The following is a 16,209-nucleotide window of genomic DNA, read 5'->3' as shown; positions in this document are numbered from 1 at the left end:
TAAACGTGTCAAAAGACAGTGGATTTAATGAAAACAGGACGAAGGGAAAGATATTTCTCATTAACACGTCACGTAATTCCGAGGACTCGGAGAACTCGCGAATTCCATGTCGTTAAACGGCTAGGGTGAGAATCTTGTAACGCGTAATTACGTTGGCCACGGATTTTGAAGAACGATGCGTTGAAGTCTTTACACGGTTTCGCGGTTCAGAAAGCGTATTAATTTATTGGAGTAAATAAGGGATGCCACGGTGTGTCGGAGGAATTTAAAACGGATATGTAGAATTTCAACTTCATAAAAATTAACGCATTAGAACCATCGGAGATGGCGCTCCTGTTATTTAAAGAAATCAAAAATTTAATTCCGGTTACGAACATAATAGGATTTATTAAATGCGATACAGGAAGCGTTATATAGATATCGAAATTGGAAAAGTGTAATTAACGTGTTCATCAGGTGGCAAAATTAATTTTATGTTTGCAAACACGGTTAAATTATATTATAAAGAGGACTGGTAAACTTCGATTTAAAAGTTTTACAATCCTCTTTTCAGTAAAAGAATTTCAATGTGTTAGAAAGTAATGATTTTACTTATCCATGACTACTAAATTATGTTTTAATGGAATAAAAATTACGTGCAAATCAGTTTCAATCTTTATTTTTGAAAATAGTACACATAATTTTATAAGCAAATTTCACCGAGTTCGAAAATAACGCGGGACATACAGAAATATAATTTCTAGAATTAACAAAGGCTCGAAAAACTTGGAATTTGCGATAGTAGAACGAACTCGTATGGAGACAGATACATTTAGCATTTCCCTGCCATTTTTTCCACCTCTGTTCGTTGGTTTGTCAATTAACTAAAATTAGCTTTTAGACTCTGTCGAGTGGTTATTCCGCCGGATACGTCGGATAGGGAAAATAAAAGCGCCAAAATCGCCTGTCAAGCTAAAGTGTCGCTTATCATTTTTAGTATTGGAGTGGAAAGGCGAGACGCTGGAAATCACACGGATCTCAAGATTGGACATGGGCGTTTATTTATGCATCGCAACGAATGGCGTCCCTCCGACTGTGAGCAAACAGATCAAAGTTTCCGTCGACTGTAAGTGAAACTTTTATTTCAATTCATATATTGATAAATTCGTAATGATTTTCATTCTGGGCGGTATTGACTCTTTTTTAACTTTCGATAATCAATATTCAATGGAAGATACATGTAAAAATCTTGAAAGCTTCTAGATGTCTCAAATTGACTCAAACTGGAAAAACCAGGAACTTTAACTCAAACGTTAAAAACCAAATGCGGTTCAGATTATTTAAAAAGTTTAAATAACTAACAAATTGATATTTCTAATTAATCTAAGTAATATCTTCATCTCCTGATTTTCTTGTCTATCTCTAAAATCAATTCTGTATTCCTAAAACCTATATAAATTGAGAAAATACAATCGCAAACATTCTCCATCTGTCCGAAACACGCAAACGTGAAACATGAAGCGCAAAGGTGGCTAAAGAGTTGAAGAACATACAATTTAATAATAGAGAAAGGTGTCCGGCGACAAAGCGCCTCTTTACCGCTTACAAAGCGGTTCGTTCCTTCTATTCTCGGCAGAGCAGAAGCGAGGGGATATGTGAGAGACAACGGTTGTAACTGAGAAAGAGAAACACGTTTGACTCGTGCGAAAGAGTAAACGCGAATAGTACAGAGGGTGAAGAGTAAGGATGGTGTGATATAAAAGTAAGCTCGGGATGAACCACGACACACTGTTACTCCATTTCTATCCTATACGCTTGCCTATTGTTACGTTACTGCTCCTTCTAAATACTGAGCGTTCCCTGCGTCACATCAACTTCCTTTTCTTGAAAGCTCGATTACTACCGACGAAAGGTCGTATTAAACGGTTTGTCGCGACGCGACGTTTTGACCATTTTTAAGCTGTCGATAAAAGATTCTATGACATATCATCCGAAATTTTTATAATACGATATTATCGAAGGATAAATATTCGATTTGACGTTAATCACAGAAAAAGGGTTAACCGACAAGTTAATTAAACGACAGTTTAATATAACTTCTCTTCTTTCACATGGAATATAAGAAATTCACTGGCAAAAAAGACTGTACAGCATCCTAAGTTGTCCATCGTTTATCAAAGAGCTATGATAAGAGATACGAAAAAAAAACGAATACAAAAAAGCTGACAAAGGTTCACGCAGAATACCAGGTTTCGTTGTTGCACGTTCGCTTATAAGAAAACCGAGCCACGTGCATGTGCGCGCGCGCGCCATCCAAGAGACGAAAACCAAGGAGTTATCCCTTTAGTTAAAGCGAGACTAATTAATTTAGCGGCGCCGTAAAGAAGCGTCGAATTGCGATTCAGAGCCAGACCGGGTCTGGGGGTTGAAAAGAGGGGGATGTTTTTGCCCCTGATCTCTCAGCGGATGCGCGCCGAGGATTATCCTTTTAGGCGTCCTTTAATTCCATTTGTAGCCGGTGCTCCCGGGCAAAGGCTTTTGTCAACGAGTATTACCCCGAGCCCTTTGAAGTCAAATTGCAATCGAGTAATGTAATAGTTCTGTCCGCGATATGCATTACCGGCGCGGGCCCCAATTCAAGAAGAAACTTGCAATGGAAAGAAAATATAATTTTCTGCGTGAAGCATTCCAAGGACGCTGGGAACCAGCTTTTCGTAACGAGAAGATTATTTTTATGCTTATCAAGTTGTTCGGAATTCGTCACTTGGCTATGCAGCAACGAAGGAAATCACAAGAAGTACGAATTAGTTACGATACTGAAAAGTATCACGATAGGATATCGTCGTTATATTTCTCTGAACGAAAGTTCCGTGGATATAAAGGATCGTGAAATATCGCAAGGTGATTTTGCTTGAAAAAGAAAGAATCAAAGAAGTTAAAGTGGTCGAAGGTGCGCGAATCTCTATTTTAAATATTAAATACCTACGATTCAAACTCTAGACTGCAATAGTCCATTAAAATAATTTATCTTTGCGTGTTTGATAAATACATCGAGATGATTGCGTTCGGTTTCTTGAAGTCTCGTGCAGATGCAGTTGAATCTTCTCAACTGTCAAAGGAACACGTTGCTTGAGTTAAATGGAAGTGGGAATGGTTAATTCGCCGCAGAATCTGCGCATGCCACGTACCACTGAATCAACTCCTCTCGTTCTCATATTGTGTAGCTGATGAAGATAAATATTTGGGAATTGACTAAATATTTGGGAATTGACTAAATTGAAATTTGCATGCTTAGTGATGCGAATTACGGTAACATACTTTTGCTTTAAACATAGTAAGTAATTTTGAAAAGAAAAAAGGAAATAATTTTACAAACTAATCTTTCTCTATGTTTATACATAGTATATACACGTGAACATTTGAAGTAGATTAAAGCGATCTAAGGTGACAATAAAATTTTTTATTACGTACTGCGATAAACTATTAGGTCATCCCATAAGTTCGTGCCGACTTTTGTGTATACATTTCATGTGTCGATCTATAAACATACGGCGATAAGGGACCAATGCACTTGAGCTTAGCTGATCGATAACAGGCTAGAGCAGATTTTCGTGGGTATAAGATCGTAATATAGTGAACACAGTGACTTCTAACAGTAAAAAGTCATGAGTGCATTGCGTATCCATTTTCGACATCTCATGTTATATGAATTTCGGAAAGGAAGTTCTGTAACAATTGCCACGAAAAACATATGTGCTGTTTACGGAGAAAATGCGCTTTCATCTCGCACCTGTAGGAAGTGGTTCCAACGTTCTACAACTGGGAATTTCCGTTTAGAAGACGAGGAACGCTCCGGGCGTCCTCCTCAGACAGACGAAGATACAATTCAGGATCTTGTTGAAAAATCACGAAGTTTGACAGTTCAAGAGATGTCAAATGTTCTGAAAATACCTAAGACAACGATTCATAGGTGTTTAAAAAAAATAACATATATAACCGCTCGAAAAACGGCACGAACTTATGGGATGACCTAATATTTCAAGATTAATACAAGATTTATTGAAACAATATACACCTTTTGACATACAATATAGAATATGCAGAGATCCGAGAAAACAGATTCACACGATTGCTCTCCAAATTGCCAATTTTCTCATTAACTGCGGAGTTTAGTTTCAAAAATTCCTTGCTGATTACACAGCTATATCAAGCAATTACGAGTAATACACGTCAAGCGCAGATCAAATGCTCCTTTTGTAAATTTTACGAAAAAAGTAAAGCAAAACGAGGAAGTCTTACATTTTTATTCAAAACAAGTTATTAAAAACTTAAGAATTGTCAAAAAATAATAAAGTAAAGTTCACAAGCCAATTCAGGGAATAGCTGATATACGCAGTAAAATACACAAAATAATTTGGGGAATAGCTGATGCATTGGGGAAAATAATCGATTCAATTTACAAAAAGCAATACATTATACGGAACATAAACGGTATACCAAAGAGAATAATCAAATAATCAAAATTTTTTTAAGTCTTTTTGTCTTTTTTATAAAATATATAATAGTTTTACTGGTAGAATAAAGGAAAAATACCACTAAATGTCATTTATATTACTTTTTAATAAAATTTTTAGTTTTTATAGTAAATGGTAATTTTTTATTTTACATGACGAGTGTATACGTCAACTGTACCGAAGTAAAGTTTTGCATTGACATGTATACACGTCGAACGCAGTTAACTGGTTAGCTCCAATACAAAACAAGATTCCACCTTGGCGAGTCTAACGAATCGCTCTCGATCCGCCTCTTACCACTGTTCCCAGATTCAGTCACGAGGCGTAGGTGATAACGAGATATATGCCGCGATTTTGCTTCTGACGCTTTGCCCTCCCCTCTCGCTATATTTTTTCTTCCTCACCGCGTGCTTTGCTTTAATCAATCCTTTATAAGCATCCCTCGAAGCGCGGCCCATTTATTCTTTCAGAGTGTGTCCATTCGTTTTTAAAAACGCGTATACGTCGGAACCGTGTGCATAACGTATCAAAGCAACAGCGGCAGCATTCTGAAAAGCGCCCGTTATCGATCGCACGTAATCTAAGGAGTGCAGCGAGAGCAAGCGAGGAAGATAGAATGACAGAGGGAAAAAAGGTAGGAGCACGAGCGAAAGTCCAGTAAGTTGACGTTTTTTAATTTGGACATGGCCGCCACGGTTAATGACGGTTGCGCTTGATTCGCGTAGGCAAATCTGCCGACGGGACATGGTCATTTCTCGTGGGGCAGAAAGGTCACAGGACGAAACGGGATGAATCTGTTGGGAAAATGAACCGAGACCCCGGCTCGGCTTTCACCTGTGACCGCCTCCTTGCCCAAAGACCGTTTAATCATTTATACGTGTTTTAACCTTTCTCGATTCAATCTTTTTCCCAACGAATCTATTGTCACGGCTAATTGACGTTGAATATGGATGTACGTAAGGTTTTGTTCAGTTGCGCGAAGGTAGTTTGCGAATGAATATGCGAATCGACCTCTGGGTAGTTTTAATCGTTGACAAACAGAATTTTATTTCATTGCGGGCTTTTGCTTTTCAGGTATACGGTTCCGATGTTGTATATTGTATACAATTTGAATTGTTAGCCGTAAGTTTTATCGATACTGTCATGTGCGTGTATTGATAGAACAAACACACTATTAGTCCTATCGATATAACAATTACTTTATATAATAATTATGTACGATATAATTATGAAACTATAAACAAGAAAAATATTATATATAGTTTAACATTGTGTAAATTTGTACAAATTACCTTGGTCTGTCTTGTCCGTACGTTAGGCGATTTCGATGTTTTTAGCATCAGTATACAACTGACATAAATCTACAAAACGTATTTTTTTAATTTTCGTTACAGGCTCAGATAAACGAATTATAAGACGCGATCTGTACTATTTTCTTCACGATTTCGATCAATTGAAATTTTTTCAAAATTTTCTTTACATATCATCTAGTAAACTAGTCCTTTCAACTTCTGAAAAAAATTCAAGTCGTCTGGTCTAATTTTAAAAAAGGGTGTCCGGATACTAAAGTCAGTAATTGTAGCTAGTAATGTACCTACATCAAATAAATATCTTGAACGGTGCAATCTGCTTCCTTGTCCTTTATGAACCACATTAAAGGGTGACAAATCCCAAATGTACTTTACAGATTAGTACCTGAAAAAGTAGTTCTTTAAGTCGTTCTTTCTCTAATATCTTTCCCTACATATAACCAAAAACGGTAGACTTGTCTAGTTACGTGGATTACATATATGTATGAAAGTATTGTACAATACACGAAAAGAAAGTATACTAATGATAAACACAGAATGATATATAATAGCTCAGTATTTCGTAAATCGTAAAATTATTAAAATTTCAAGCAAAAGGTTGGCCTTAATCATCCTAATCAATGTATCGATAAAAGAATATTTTAAAATTTTTCTCCTTTATTATTTTAAACTTATCACAAAAAAGAAAGTATAAAAGGATGCTTCCAATCGAGCTTAATCTGTTCGAAAGAACTTATCGACTTGCGAATATCGGGGTCGAAGGTAACGAAACTGCAAGACATTGGGGAGAATGTAGAGGGGTTGAACTTAGAAAAGGAGCTGGAAGCGGAAAGGGGGCGGTTGTACCGATGCGGCGACGTAGTCACGTATAAGCAGTGACTCAGCCTCCGCCCTCCTCTCGTTCTCGGCACCCTTCGCACTCGGCTCTCCATGTCCTTCTTCCTTGCTCCTTGCCGTGGTTCCAGTGGTAATCTGTTATTAAAATCAGCAACGAGAAAAATTCGTGCCGTATCTACGCAGGACGAGCCGCATACCGACAGACGTGTTGTGGCAAAAATTAAGCCACCTACTAACTCAAAAACAAAATTACCGCGAGGTGTGTGGAGTTGCGTATCAGATACAATCTTTTCAACAAATTTAAACGTTTTTTACGCGTAATTGATATTTGCAGTATTTGATTTCGACTTAATCGGCAGAAATTCTCAAAAAAATTTCTAAACGATTCTTTTATTATTTTCGTCAACTTGATTTTTCAAGTAGATTTTCTATTTGATTCATGATCGATCTATAAACTTGAAAAGTCCACAAAATCGCATTTCATTTGTCAGGTAAACGTTGACTGCGCATTTCCAAGCGCTCTTTAACCGTGGAATAAGCGACATCGATAACGCAACCGGGTCAAGTATCTTTTTCATTTTGTTTTCTGTTTCCTCTCTTCCTTTTTCCTCCTCGTTCTTGGTTTACGCCACAGCGCGGATTGACATTTTGATTTAAACGATGCCTCCTTGAAATATTCATTTTACTTTGGAGCGCCGTGCTTATCATGTTTGCCGATTGTAATTTAATAGTCCGGCAGCGAGGAAATTGGAAATCTGCTCGCAACGCATATCGCGTGTTCGCCGATATTACAGATCGCTGTTTGAATCTATCGATTTCAGTTTATCCGGCTAAAGCCCCGAAATCATCTGCTCCTTGAACCAACGAAAATGTGATTTCGTGGTGGTACGCTAATCTACCGGTGAATTCGCAATCAATCGTCACATCCCGGCACCCTCCGAATAGATCTGGAAAATTTGCACGAACGATCCTTTCTAGGTCCGAAGCATTTTCGCCAGCTATTTATACGCAATCGCATAAAATGGTTCGGTCGGCGGCCTAGGGTTTTTCATGTTGTAGGTATTGGGCGGTTAACTAGATCGTGTGGTACATGTCTATAAGCAGGTTTGAGGATCGGTGTTTATTGGAGTATGTAATACCTTTAAGAGGGATTTTTATTCGTATCCTTCAAGAAAGAAAAAGGTTTTTAAAACTAGATAAAAATTGATAAAATTTTACAGAATATGATATGGTTCTAAATACTTGACGGCATATATTTATAAATAATTATAGAATATAAACCATCTAATAATTTCGACACTAAAGAACGATACTTCAAACCCAAAAACTACGACTCATTCATTATTAAAAATATAAACTCGTAACTTTATTCCCCTACTTAATTAAACCTCCACTTACCCCTCTATCGAAGCAAAAGAGCACACACAATACCGCGAGCACGTGAAATCCGCTTTGCGCATGCAAATCATAATTCGCGGGTGGGGCTTCCTCGTCGCTCAAAGGATTCCATTATTCGATCAAGCGCCACAGAAGACGAATACCAAAAAAAAAAAAAGAAAAAGGAAAAAGAAAAAGAACGATGAAAAAGGGGGAGGAGGAAATAGGGCTAAGGCGCAAGTGGGGAGCAAAGGGGGATGGTTCTCTAAAAAATTTCAATCAGTTCTACTGCTGCGAAAGGAGTCCCGGGAGCTGCCGCGGAAACCTTTTAGGACTGAAAAGAAGCACAATAATGATCGGATTTTCCCTCGATATCGATCTTACGGCCGTGTTTCCACGTCTGTCGCGGCACCTACCCGCCTACCTAGCCACCTACGAGCCCGTAAGAAGAAATATTGCTACTGAGACTGCACGAGACGGTAGGACAGGAGAGCACAGAGCCTTATCGGCTACGAGCTGGCGTTTATTTAAATTTAAAAGTGGAAGAGATCGATCTCGAGCCGCGGTCACGGCTTCGTGTTCCTTCATCCTCTGTCTCTTTTTTTTTCACAGAGGCCAGACGGGCGCGGCCCTTCTCCCTTTCTCGAGTCTCACTGCCTCTAATTCCCGGCTCTTGTCGATCGTCTCCGCGCCCGGCACGTCCCTCGAAAAACTCATTAACGTGTCTCGCTGATTCTCCTTCCCTTTACCTTTCCTCCGACTCGGCCAACTTCTTGTACGTACTCTGTGTGGAGCGTGGAAAGGAAACGACGCGACGACGTGGTCCAGGTCGGAGAACAGATCTACAGATTCTCTCTTCGTCCCGTTGCTGTTTGCCTCTTGAGGACGTGAAGAGCCGCGAGCGTGCCTTACTCCAGGTTTTAAGAAGTGTTTGCGGGAGACTAGGAAGAGATTATGTGTGAGCAAATGTGGGAAGGAAACGAAAGGAGCAGGCTGCTGCGTTCTACGTTTTGATGTATAGGAAAGCTACCGAGGAATTTTCTGAGGAAGTTTGTACAGGAATGGGGATTGCTTCGGATGAACGAATGGTGCGAAGGTATGTGTTTGTTAGTACATTAAATGCCATGTGTTTGTCGAAAAGGCGTGAGGATCGTACAGTATAATGAAGAGGAAGTTTACTGTTTTTAGATATGTTTTTTCACCGAAAGTTTACAAGAAACATTATTATTATCATTATTATTGTCACAAAACACATTATTTTATTAGACTATCTCTGCTAAAATAAATAAAAATATTAAATAAATATTGAATTATACAAAAATAAATGAATATACGATATTTAACTTACCTATAAACAGATTTTTCATTAAATTCTTAAACTTTGAATACGATGAGCACTCAAATCTGAAATACAAATACTAACGTTGTTGACCGACGACAAGTATCGCAAAGAAAACCTTAATATCCTCTCGTCTTCGTGAATATGCATATAGTACGACGTATAGCACTAAGGTTTTGATAAATTAACGTATGCGGGTGCAAAAGGGATGTGACGTGAACAGGTCCCTATGCGATATATTATCTATAGAAGGTACGTGTGTTCTTCGTCGTTTGAATCACATTATTCTTTCTTTTTCTTTTTTGACGATGTTAGGACATTACACGAGTGACCTGCAATTAAACGAAAGACTCGCCTGTTTCTCGCGCAAAGAAACATCCTCTTTGAGGCAAGTCGCTGACTTTATCGCGTGATTAAATAACACCACAAAACAGAATTCTATTACGTACTTCACGGCAAAAGAGATGTTAGTCAAAAGTGCGAATCCATTCGACAAACTTTAATTTTTGTGTACCCATAATATTGTTTTATTCATTGGATAATATTATCATTAGAGATTAGCTCCGTGTGGAAACGTTTACAAATCAATTTAAATATTATACGCAATAGAATAAATAATACGCCGATTCATACATATGACTGTTTATAATATCGCATTAAAATACTTATCGAGCTATCCACCATTTTATTGGTCAGTTTGTAAGTTGTAATTTATTTTTAAAAATCTCGGAAGGAGACGAGCGAATTTTTTCGTTATTCGTTGCTTGTCCCAATTAATTTAACGAGACCGTTACAGATAAATTAAAAGCAGAATATTTAACGAGGATTATATTTAAATGAAATTCTGATACATTTTTCTTGTTTTTATAGAAGAAACTTTTATTTTCTTTATGCACATATTCGTTCAAGTAATTAGAATATTCATTAAAAATTGCGATATATTACCCACGTAAGATTCTTCAATACGAATATAGTATCTTATATCCAGATACCCACTGTGATATAAAATTGATTCTGATTATGTCTTGTATTCGACAATCGATATTCTAGTTACTTTCCACTTCAAACGGTGATATCCCCCTTTTTTTTTAATCCAAATAAAAATAATAGAAATAGTAGAAAATTTTATTTCTCTTTTCTCAATGCCCTTTATGTAACAAATATACCACCTCCGTGCACGAATCTTGAATTCAACTATAACCAACTGAAGAGCCGGTGCGATACGCGATTGTTACTTTGTTCGCTTGAATTTTCCTAATTAATTCGTGTTGCTCGCGTGGATGCGGGGCGGTCGTTAAGCTTAATCGTGAAAATTATTCAGTTTCAGGGACGGCGTTCATTCGCGATAAACGTAAGAGAGCAGAGTAAGACGTTCCATCCTATAATCTACCGTATTCACGGAACAGGAGTATCCTTGCAGGCAAAATTTAGTCGACGCGTGGAAGTAGGGTGGGCGATTAAATAATAGAGAAGACGAAAGAAGGGTGAAAAAAAGGGAGGAAGGAAAATGAGAAAAGAACGACTCTTACCTGGCCATCTGGTGGAATATTTTATTAACAAGGCTAAAGTAGTTGTACTATATATCCGAGGGAACTCGAGAGCAAAGTGTATTACGACTCGAAAGAAACTATGTTCGCGCAGGAAACTACCAGCTGTTATTAGTTATGTAGGTTATCATCCAGCTTGAGTATTTAATTGCTATCAAAACATCCGTATGGGCGCCTTTCAATCGGCCTCGGTATCTTTTGAGTTAAAATCGAAATAGACTTTCCCGGGCGACGATTACGAGTGCCTTTTGCACGTTTAAGAGCGCTTGAATTTTCGAGAGGAAACATTTTCATGTAAAGCGTTGTTTTGTGAAATAGAAAGGGAATTAAATTACAAAAGTCTTAGTTTTTATCGATTTACGTGAAACATGCTAAATCAGAGTTCTCTACGAAAGACTAAACTTTTTTTTAACAATAGGGAATTCGTAATTGGCTGGAATTTCTCATCGATGTTTCGAAGTAGAGGTGCATCATGTTGGGTCGAACACCTAGGCTCGAGATGTATTTACTTACTTACAATACTATTGAAGTATTGATACGTTCATTGTTCTTTCATTTTATTTTATTAAATAGTCGTATATAAAATACATGTATTATGTACAGCCAGTTCCCTTATAACTCAATTATTCATATAAAAATTGTGTTATAAATTGTCCTTTAAATTAAAAATCGGCCGCTGGCCTGTAAGTGAGTCGCATATGCATTATTATATATCTGGTATCATATATTGTTATGTACGTGGGTCACATAATTAAAACTACAATAGAATTTTAAGGCTTCCCACGCATAAAAGCAATGCAATATGTATCGCAAAATCTTTTCGCTATTATGAATTTGAATGCCACCAGCAAAGATCATTTCTTTTTCTATAACAAAATTATCGAGATATAGCCGATAAACGTAATGCGATTTGGAATTTTACCGGAAATTATTTGGTATTCAATGATCACAATATATTGGACGTAAAATTGTCTTAATTAAACATTCTGATGATTCTGATTCACGTCAGAATTGTGACGCTATTTACGCATTGAGTAAAAGGAGGAGAAGTTCCATAAGCGAGTGTCACGCGATACAATGAAATATTGGCGCTCTTCCGGTTCTTCTTCGCCGTGAAACGCGTTTTTGCACGGTGTCTGCGCCAGCCGAGAATTATTTTTGTGCTGGAACACGTTACTACGGATCCAACGTAGAAACCCCCTTTTTTATTGTAGGCAACTGGGTGTCGTAGTTTCGCGGTATTTAATGCAGATGAATCACCTGTTTCTGCCCCAGAGATGCACTGAGTTGTATGGTTATTGCTTGGTGGTTTCGGAACATACTTTGGATGATCATGCTGTGTTACAAAATTTGAAATCGATACACTATTTCTTCTTACTTTGTGGACATTTTTTTGCGTGTCTGATTTGCGTAATGTGCTTCTGTAAAGTGTCTATTATTCCAAGAAATGGATTAAGCAATCACATTTTTCAATGACTGCGTATCCGAACAAACAAACGGAAAGTTGGAGAGCGCGCTAGAACAGCGAGCGAAAGAAAGCGAGCCTCGAGCAGACCATTAAATCGGCAACAGGCGACAATGAAAACCAGCTCAGACATTTAACCCTGAAAGTATAGGGACTGGCGTGCCACGATTTCACGGCAACGTTTTTGATCTCGAGCCTGTTGTTTCGTTGAAAATGCGCGCGAATAGTGCATTCTGTGCTCATGACTCTTCCCCGTTGTGTGCGAAAAACCGCGAATATAACGGCGAAAAAGGGTAGAACGGGGACGAAAACGAGAATAAGGGAGACGGAGTGATTTGCCAGAGAAGCTTTTGTTTCCTCTTTTTGAATACGGCTCGCCCGACGACGCGTATGAATTCTGAGAGGCGTTGAATTTTTACGGCTTTGCACGCCTCAAATTAGTTCGTAGCCTGTACACACGCTTCTTCTCATTGTTGCTTCGCTATTATTGTCGTTGTTTCTTTGATATCGCTGTAGCAAAGTGTAATGCAATAATGATGCTTTGAACACGTGAAAGAGCTTTCGTCGTTTTACTCTTCTCTTTGTTAAAAATGTTTCGAAAGAAAGTAAATGAAAGTCGAATGAAAAACGAAGCTATTAGCTTTTATCCAATTTTTTCTAGCTTTATTTCTTCCATTTTGTTCCGAGCGCGTTGCTGCAGTGGGCAAGTCGAATTACATGTCGAAGTAGGAAATAATACGAATAACAAATTGTATTATTTCGATCCATTATGGCGAATACAATAAGGAAGTAAATCAGTTTTTGGGCCGTAGCGAATTTCAGTTTTCTCCGTAATAAAGATAAAGGTGACACTTGTCAAAAGTAGATTTACGCAATCGAGTCACGAGAAAAGTGAGAGTTGATCCGATATCCGGTCGCAGCAGGGGAAAAGTTAGCGCGTTCGGAATTTGAATATAAATCGAAAACCCGATCGCGATCAATCTCCTTTTACATTCCCTGCTTTTAGAGCAAATATCTGCGTCGGCCATCATCTTTAACCTCCATACTAATTAACCTCTTGGTTCTAACGAAATAAATTATTCATTTAAAGAATAATTTACCATACGTGGTAAGTAACAGAAAAAGAATAAATAACCGAAGTAGAATGAAGGATCAATGAAGATCAATATGACGCTGTTCCTACTTCCTTTACTTTATCGAAGGCGTATCGATTAGGATCATCTCAACGAGAATATCTGATAAAATAAAATTTATGTTACATACACGACTAGCTTCCTGTTCGTATGATCAATAATTTCTGTCCACATTTCTATTTTAAACTTCTAGAGGAAAGGAAAAATCCCGATTCTAATTATGACGGAAATGCCATGGAATTCCTCCTCTATCCTTAATAATTGAGGTCGTGATATCACAGTAACTGGAACGAGATTTCAGTGTATCCGATCAGAAATGGAGTTCGGACTTTATTGTTAACCAGATTTTCGATAATTCTAAGTATAACAATATTGAACGGAAAAAATAGCCATATCGTGTCTAGGAATGCCATAGAAAAAATTATTAGTACATATAAATATATATAATATATATATATATATATTTATATATATATATTATATTTATATATATATTATTATTATATTATTTATATATATATATATTATTTATATATATATATTATATATATATATATGTATATATATTATATATATATATATATATATATGTATTAATAATTGTCATTGACCTGTTACTCACGCGAGCAAGATGGTGTTCAATTTAATGTATGACTACTTTTACTGACTGAGTCGTTCAGCCCACCTATAGATTCTTTTTCCTACTTCTAGTGTCCCAAATAGTTTCATCCATAACAGTTCATGCGATAAATCTATATTGGGCTAAATTTATTAGATTCCGACAAGAGGTTTAAAATAATCGGAGTTTCGAATAAATATGTAAAAGATTTAAAATATCAAAATATCAGCGTATCTATCTTAATCCAATAGTATTTCGAATAAGCGTTAGAAGCTTATCAATTATTATCATTTACTACTACGGAAATACCCATTTTATGTTCAATATGCGTCAGATATATCGTTTTTCATTAGATAAGTCAATGTTTATGATGCTACCGCGACTTACAATTGAAAAAGTCACATTATTAAAGAACAAAGTTCTTGTGGCACGATATCGGTCACATAAAATACTCAGCTGTAGTCTCGCTCTATACTTTGAGAATCAACGCTATCGTCTAAGCAATCATCCCATTTTCACGCAGACACAACGTAGCGAGAAGTATACGCGCGATATCTTCCGGTTCGCGAAACAATGGCTCCATAAAAGCGGCGGAATCCAGACAGGTTTCTGCGGACTGTGCGAGGGCACTATCTCATCCCCACAGTCGCTGCAAGACTTTACACCAGGCGATGTGCGTGTTGCGCGAAGATCCGTGTGAAATAAATAAAGAAATAAATAAAAATGAGTAGACACGTGTCTCACAAATCACGCGGTGGCGCGCTGACGAGACCCACGGGACCTCGAGGTGGAACCGCATGCGTTCCTCTCCTCCGCGACGCGGGAACCGAGGATCTTCACGAGAAGGGATGACTTTCTGGATTATTCCACGCGTGTCTCACCTTTGCATGCTTCTTTCCACACCCTCAGCACCGTCCTGCCACGCTTTTATTTTTCCAACGGAATATTCTGGCGATGTTCCTCCGTGGTGTCTTCCTGTGATTTTTTTCTCTGACCTGTTCAAAATGGAGGTCGTTCGGAATGATGGGTCTATTCGAGGGTGTTCTATGATTAATATTTGGTCCCTGATGTCGGTGGCTGAGGGTATAGTTGGCTGAGATATGGGTCTTTTTTGATATTAAAATATTAAACATTTTACGCGAAATGTTACTTATATGACTACCGATGATTCTTGTCAGATTTTTAGATGACACTGTACTCTAAACGATATTCTACATTGCAGCTTTGCTACGAAAGTAATGCAATTCAAAAATATTAATTGTTCAAACTAGTTTAAAGAATGCGGGAATCTACACGTAATCCAACACACAATCTATTTATCGTAAATTTCCAAATAATTTCTGAAAAAAAGGAAAAAGCGGGAAAGAGAAAATGGCACGTTATACATGCGGTATGTGACCGAACGGAGATTGAATTCGTGTAATATTACGGAATATGTTATGAAAATGCGTCTTTGGTGCAATTTGAAAGAACACGTTTTACGAAATAATGAAAAATTGTGAACCCAGTAACAACTTTCAGTGGCGCAGACACGGTACCGCCTTTCGTGTCACGTTTACGAAGGAAGTATGATTTTTGAAATTATTTCACGCATGTTCGGGCTTCGTGTATGTATGTTCCTAACCATCTACTTCATGTTACCGTTACTATTTTACGTTACGAGATGAAAAAACTTTCGTGTTCCGTACAGTACACGCATAGGCCGCCTACGTTACCGCATAATTAATTACAAGGCGTGATTATTATTAACAGTGGCGTTAATTACTCATACGCATAGTGCATGGAATAAGCTAACGCCGCTCTTTAATTAAAGGATGTGAAAGAATTTTTAATTCTTAGCGTATTTTATATGTACAATTAGTGGATTTAGCTTTTGCACTGTGAATATGTTGAAGTTACAATTAGCTATTAATAATTAAAATGCGAGAAACTAAAACACAAGATATAAGTTAATATGTGACTAGATAGCCGCCAAGTAATACAGGTCAGTATATGATCAGACGTCTCGTAACTGACGCGTAATATCGCTCACTGGATCATTCCGTTAATTCGCAGTTTACTGATAAGTAGATCTAAAATTCGACTAATT

At 37.5% G+C, this 16,209-nt stretch overlaps 1 protein-coding gene across 3 annotated transcripts in view; it reads left to right on the top strand.

The window, feature by feature from the left end:
• The window catches only part of LOC126868699 (lachesin-like), a 266,628-nt gene that overhangs the window by 152,021 nt on the left and 98,398 nt on the right, over window positions 1-16,209 (top strand). For all 3 annotated transcript variants that reach the window (XM_050624475.1, XM_050624476.1, XM_050624474.1), the window contains one exon: window positions 977-1,105. In XM_050624475.1, the coding sequence (XP_050480432.1) occupies window positions 977-1,105 (129 nt within the window). The remainder of the gene's footprint in view (window positions 1-976; window positions 1,106-16,209) is intronic.

This window comes from Bombus huntii, chromosome 8 (genome assembly GCF_024542735.1).
Source record: "Bombus huntii isolate Logan2020A chromosome 8, iyBomHunt1.1, whole genome shotgun sequence".
Lineage (NCBI taxonomy): Eukaryota > Metazoa > Arthropoda > Insecta > Hymenoptera > Apidae > Bombus > Bombus huntii.
The sequence above is the reverse complement of the archived record's forward strand: the minus strand, read 5'-3'. Positions and strand labels throughout refer to the sequence as shown.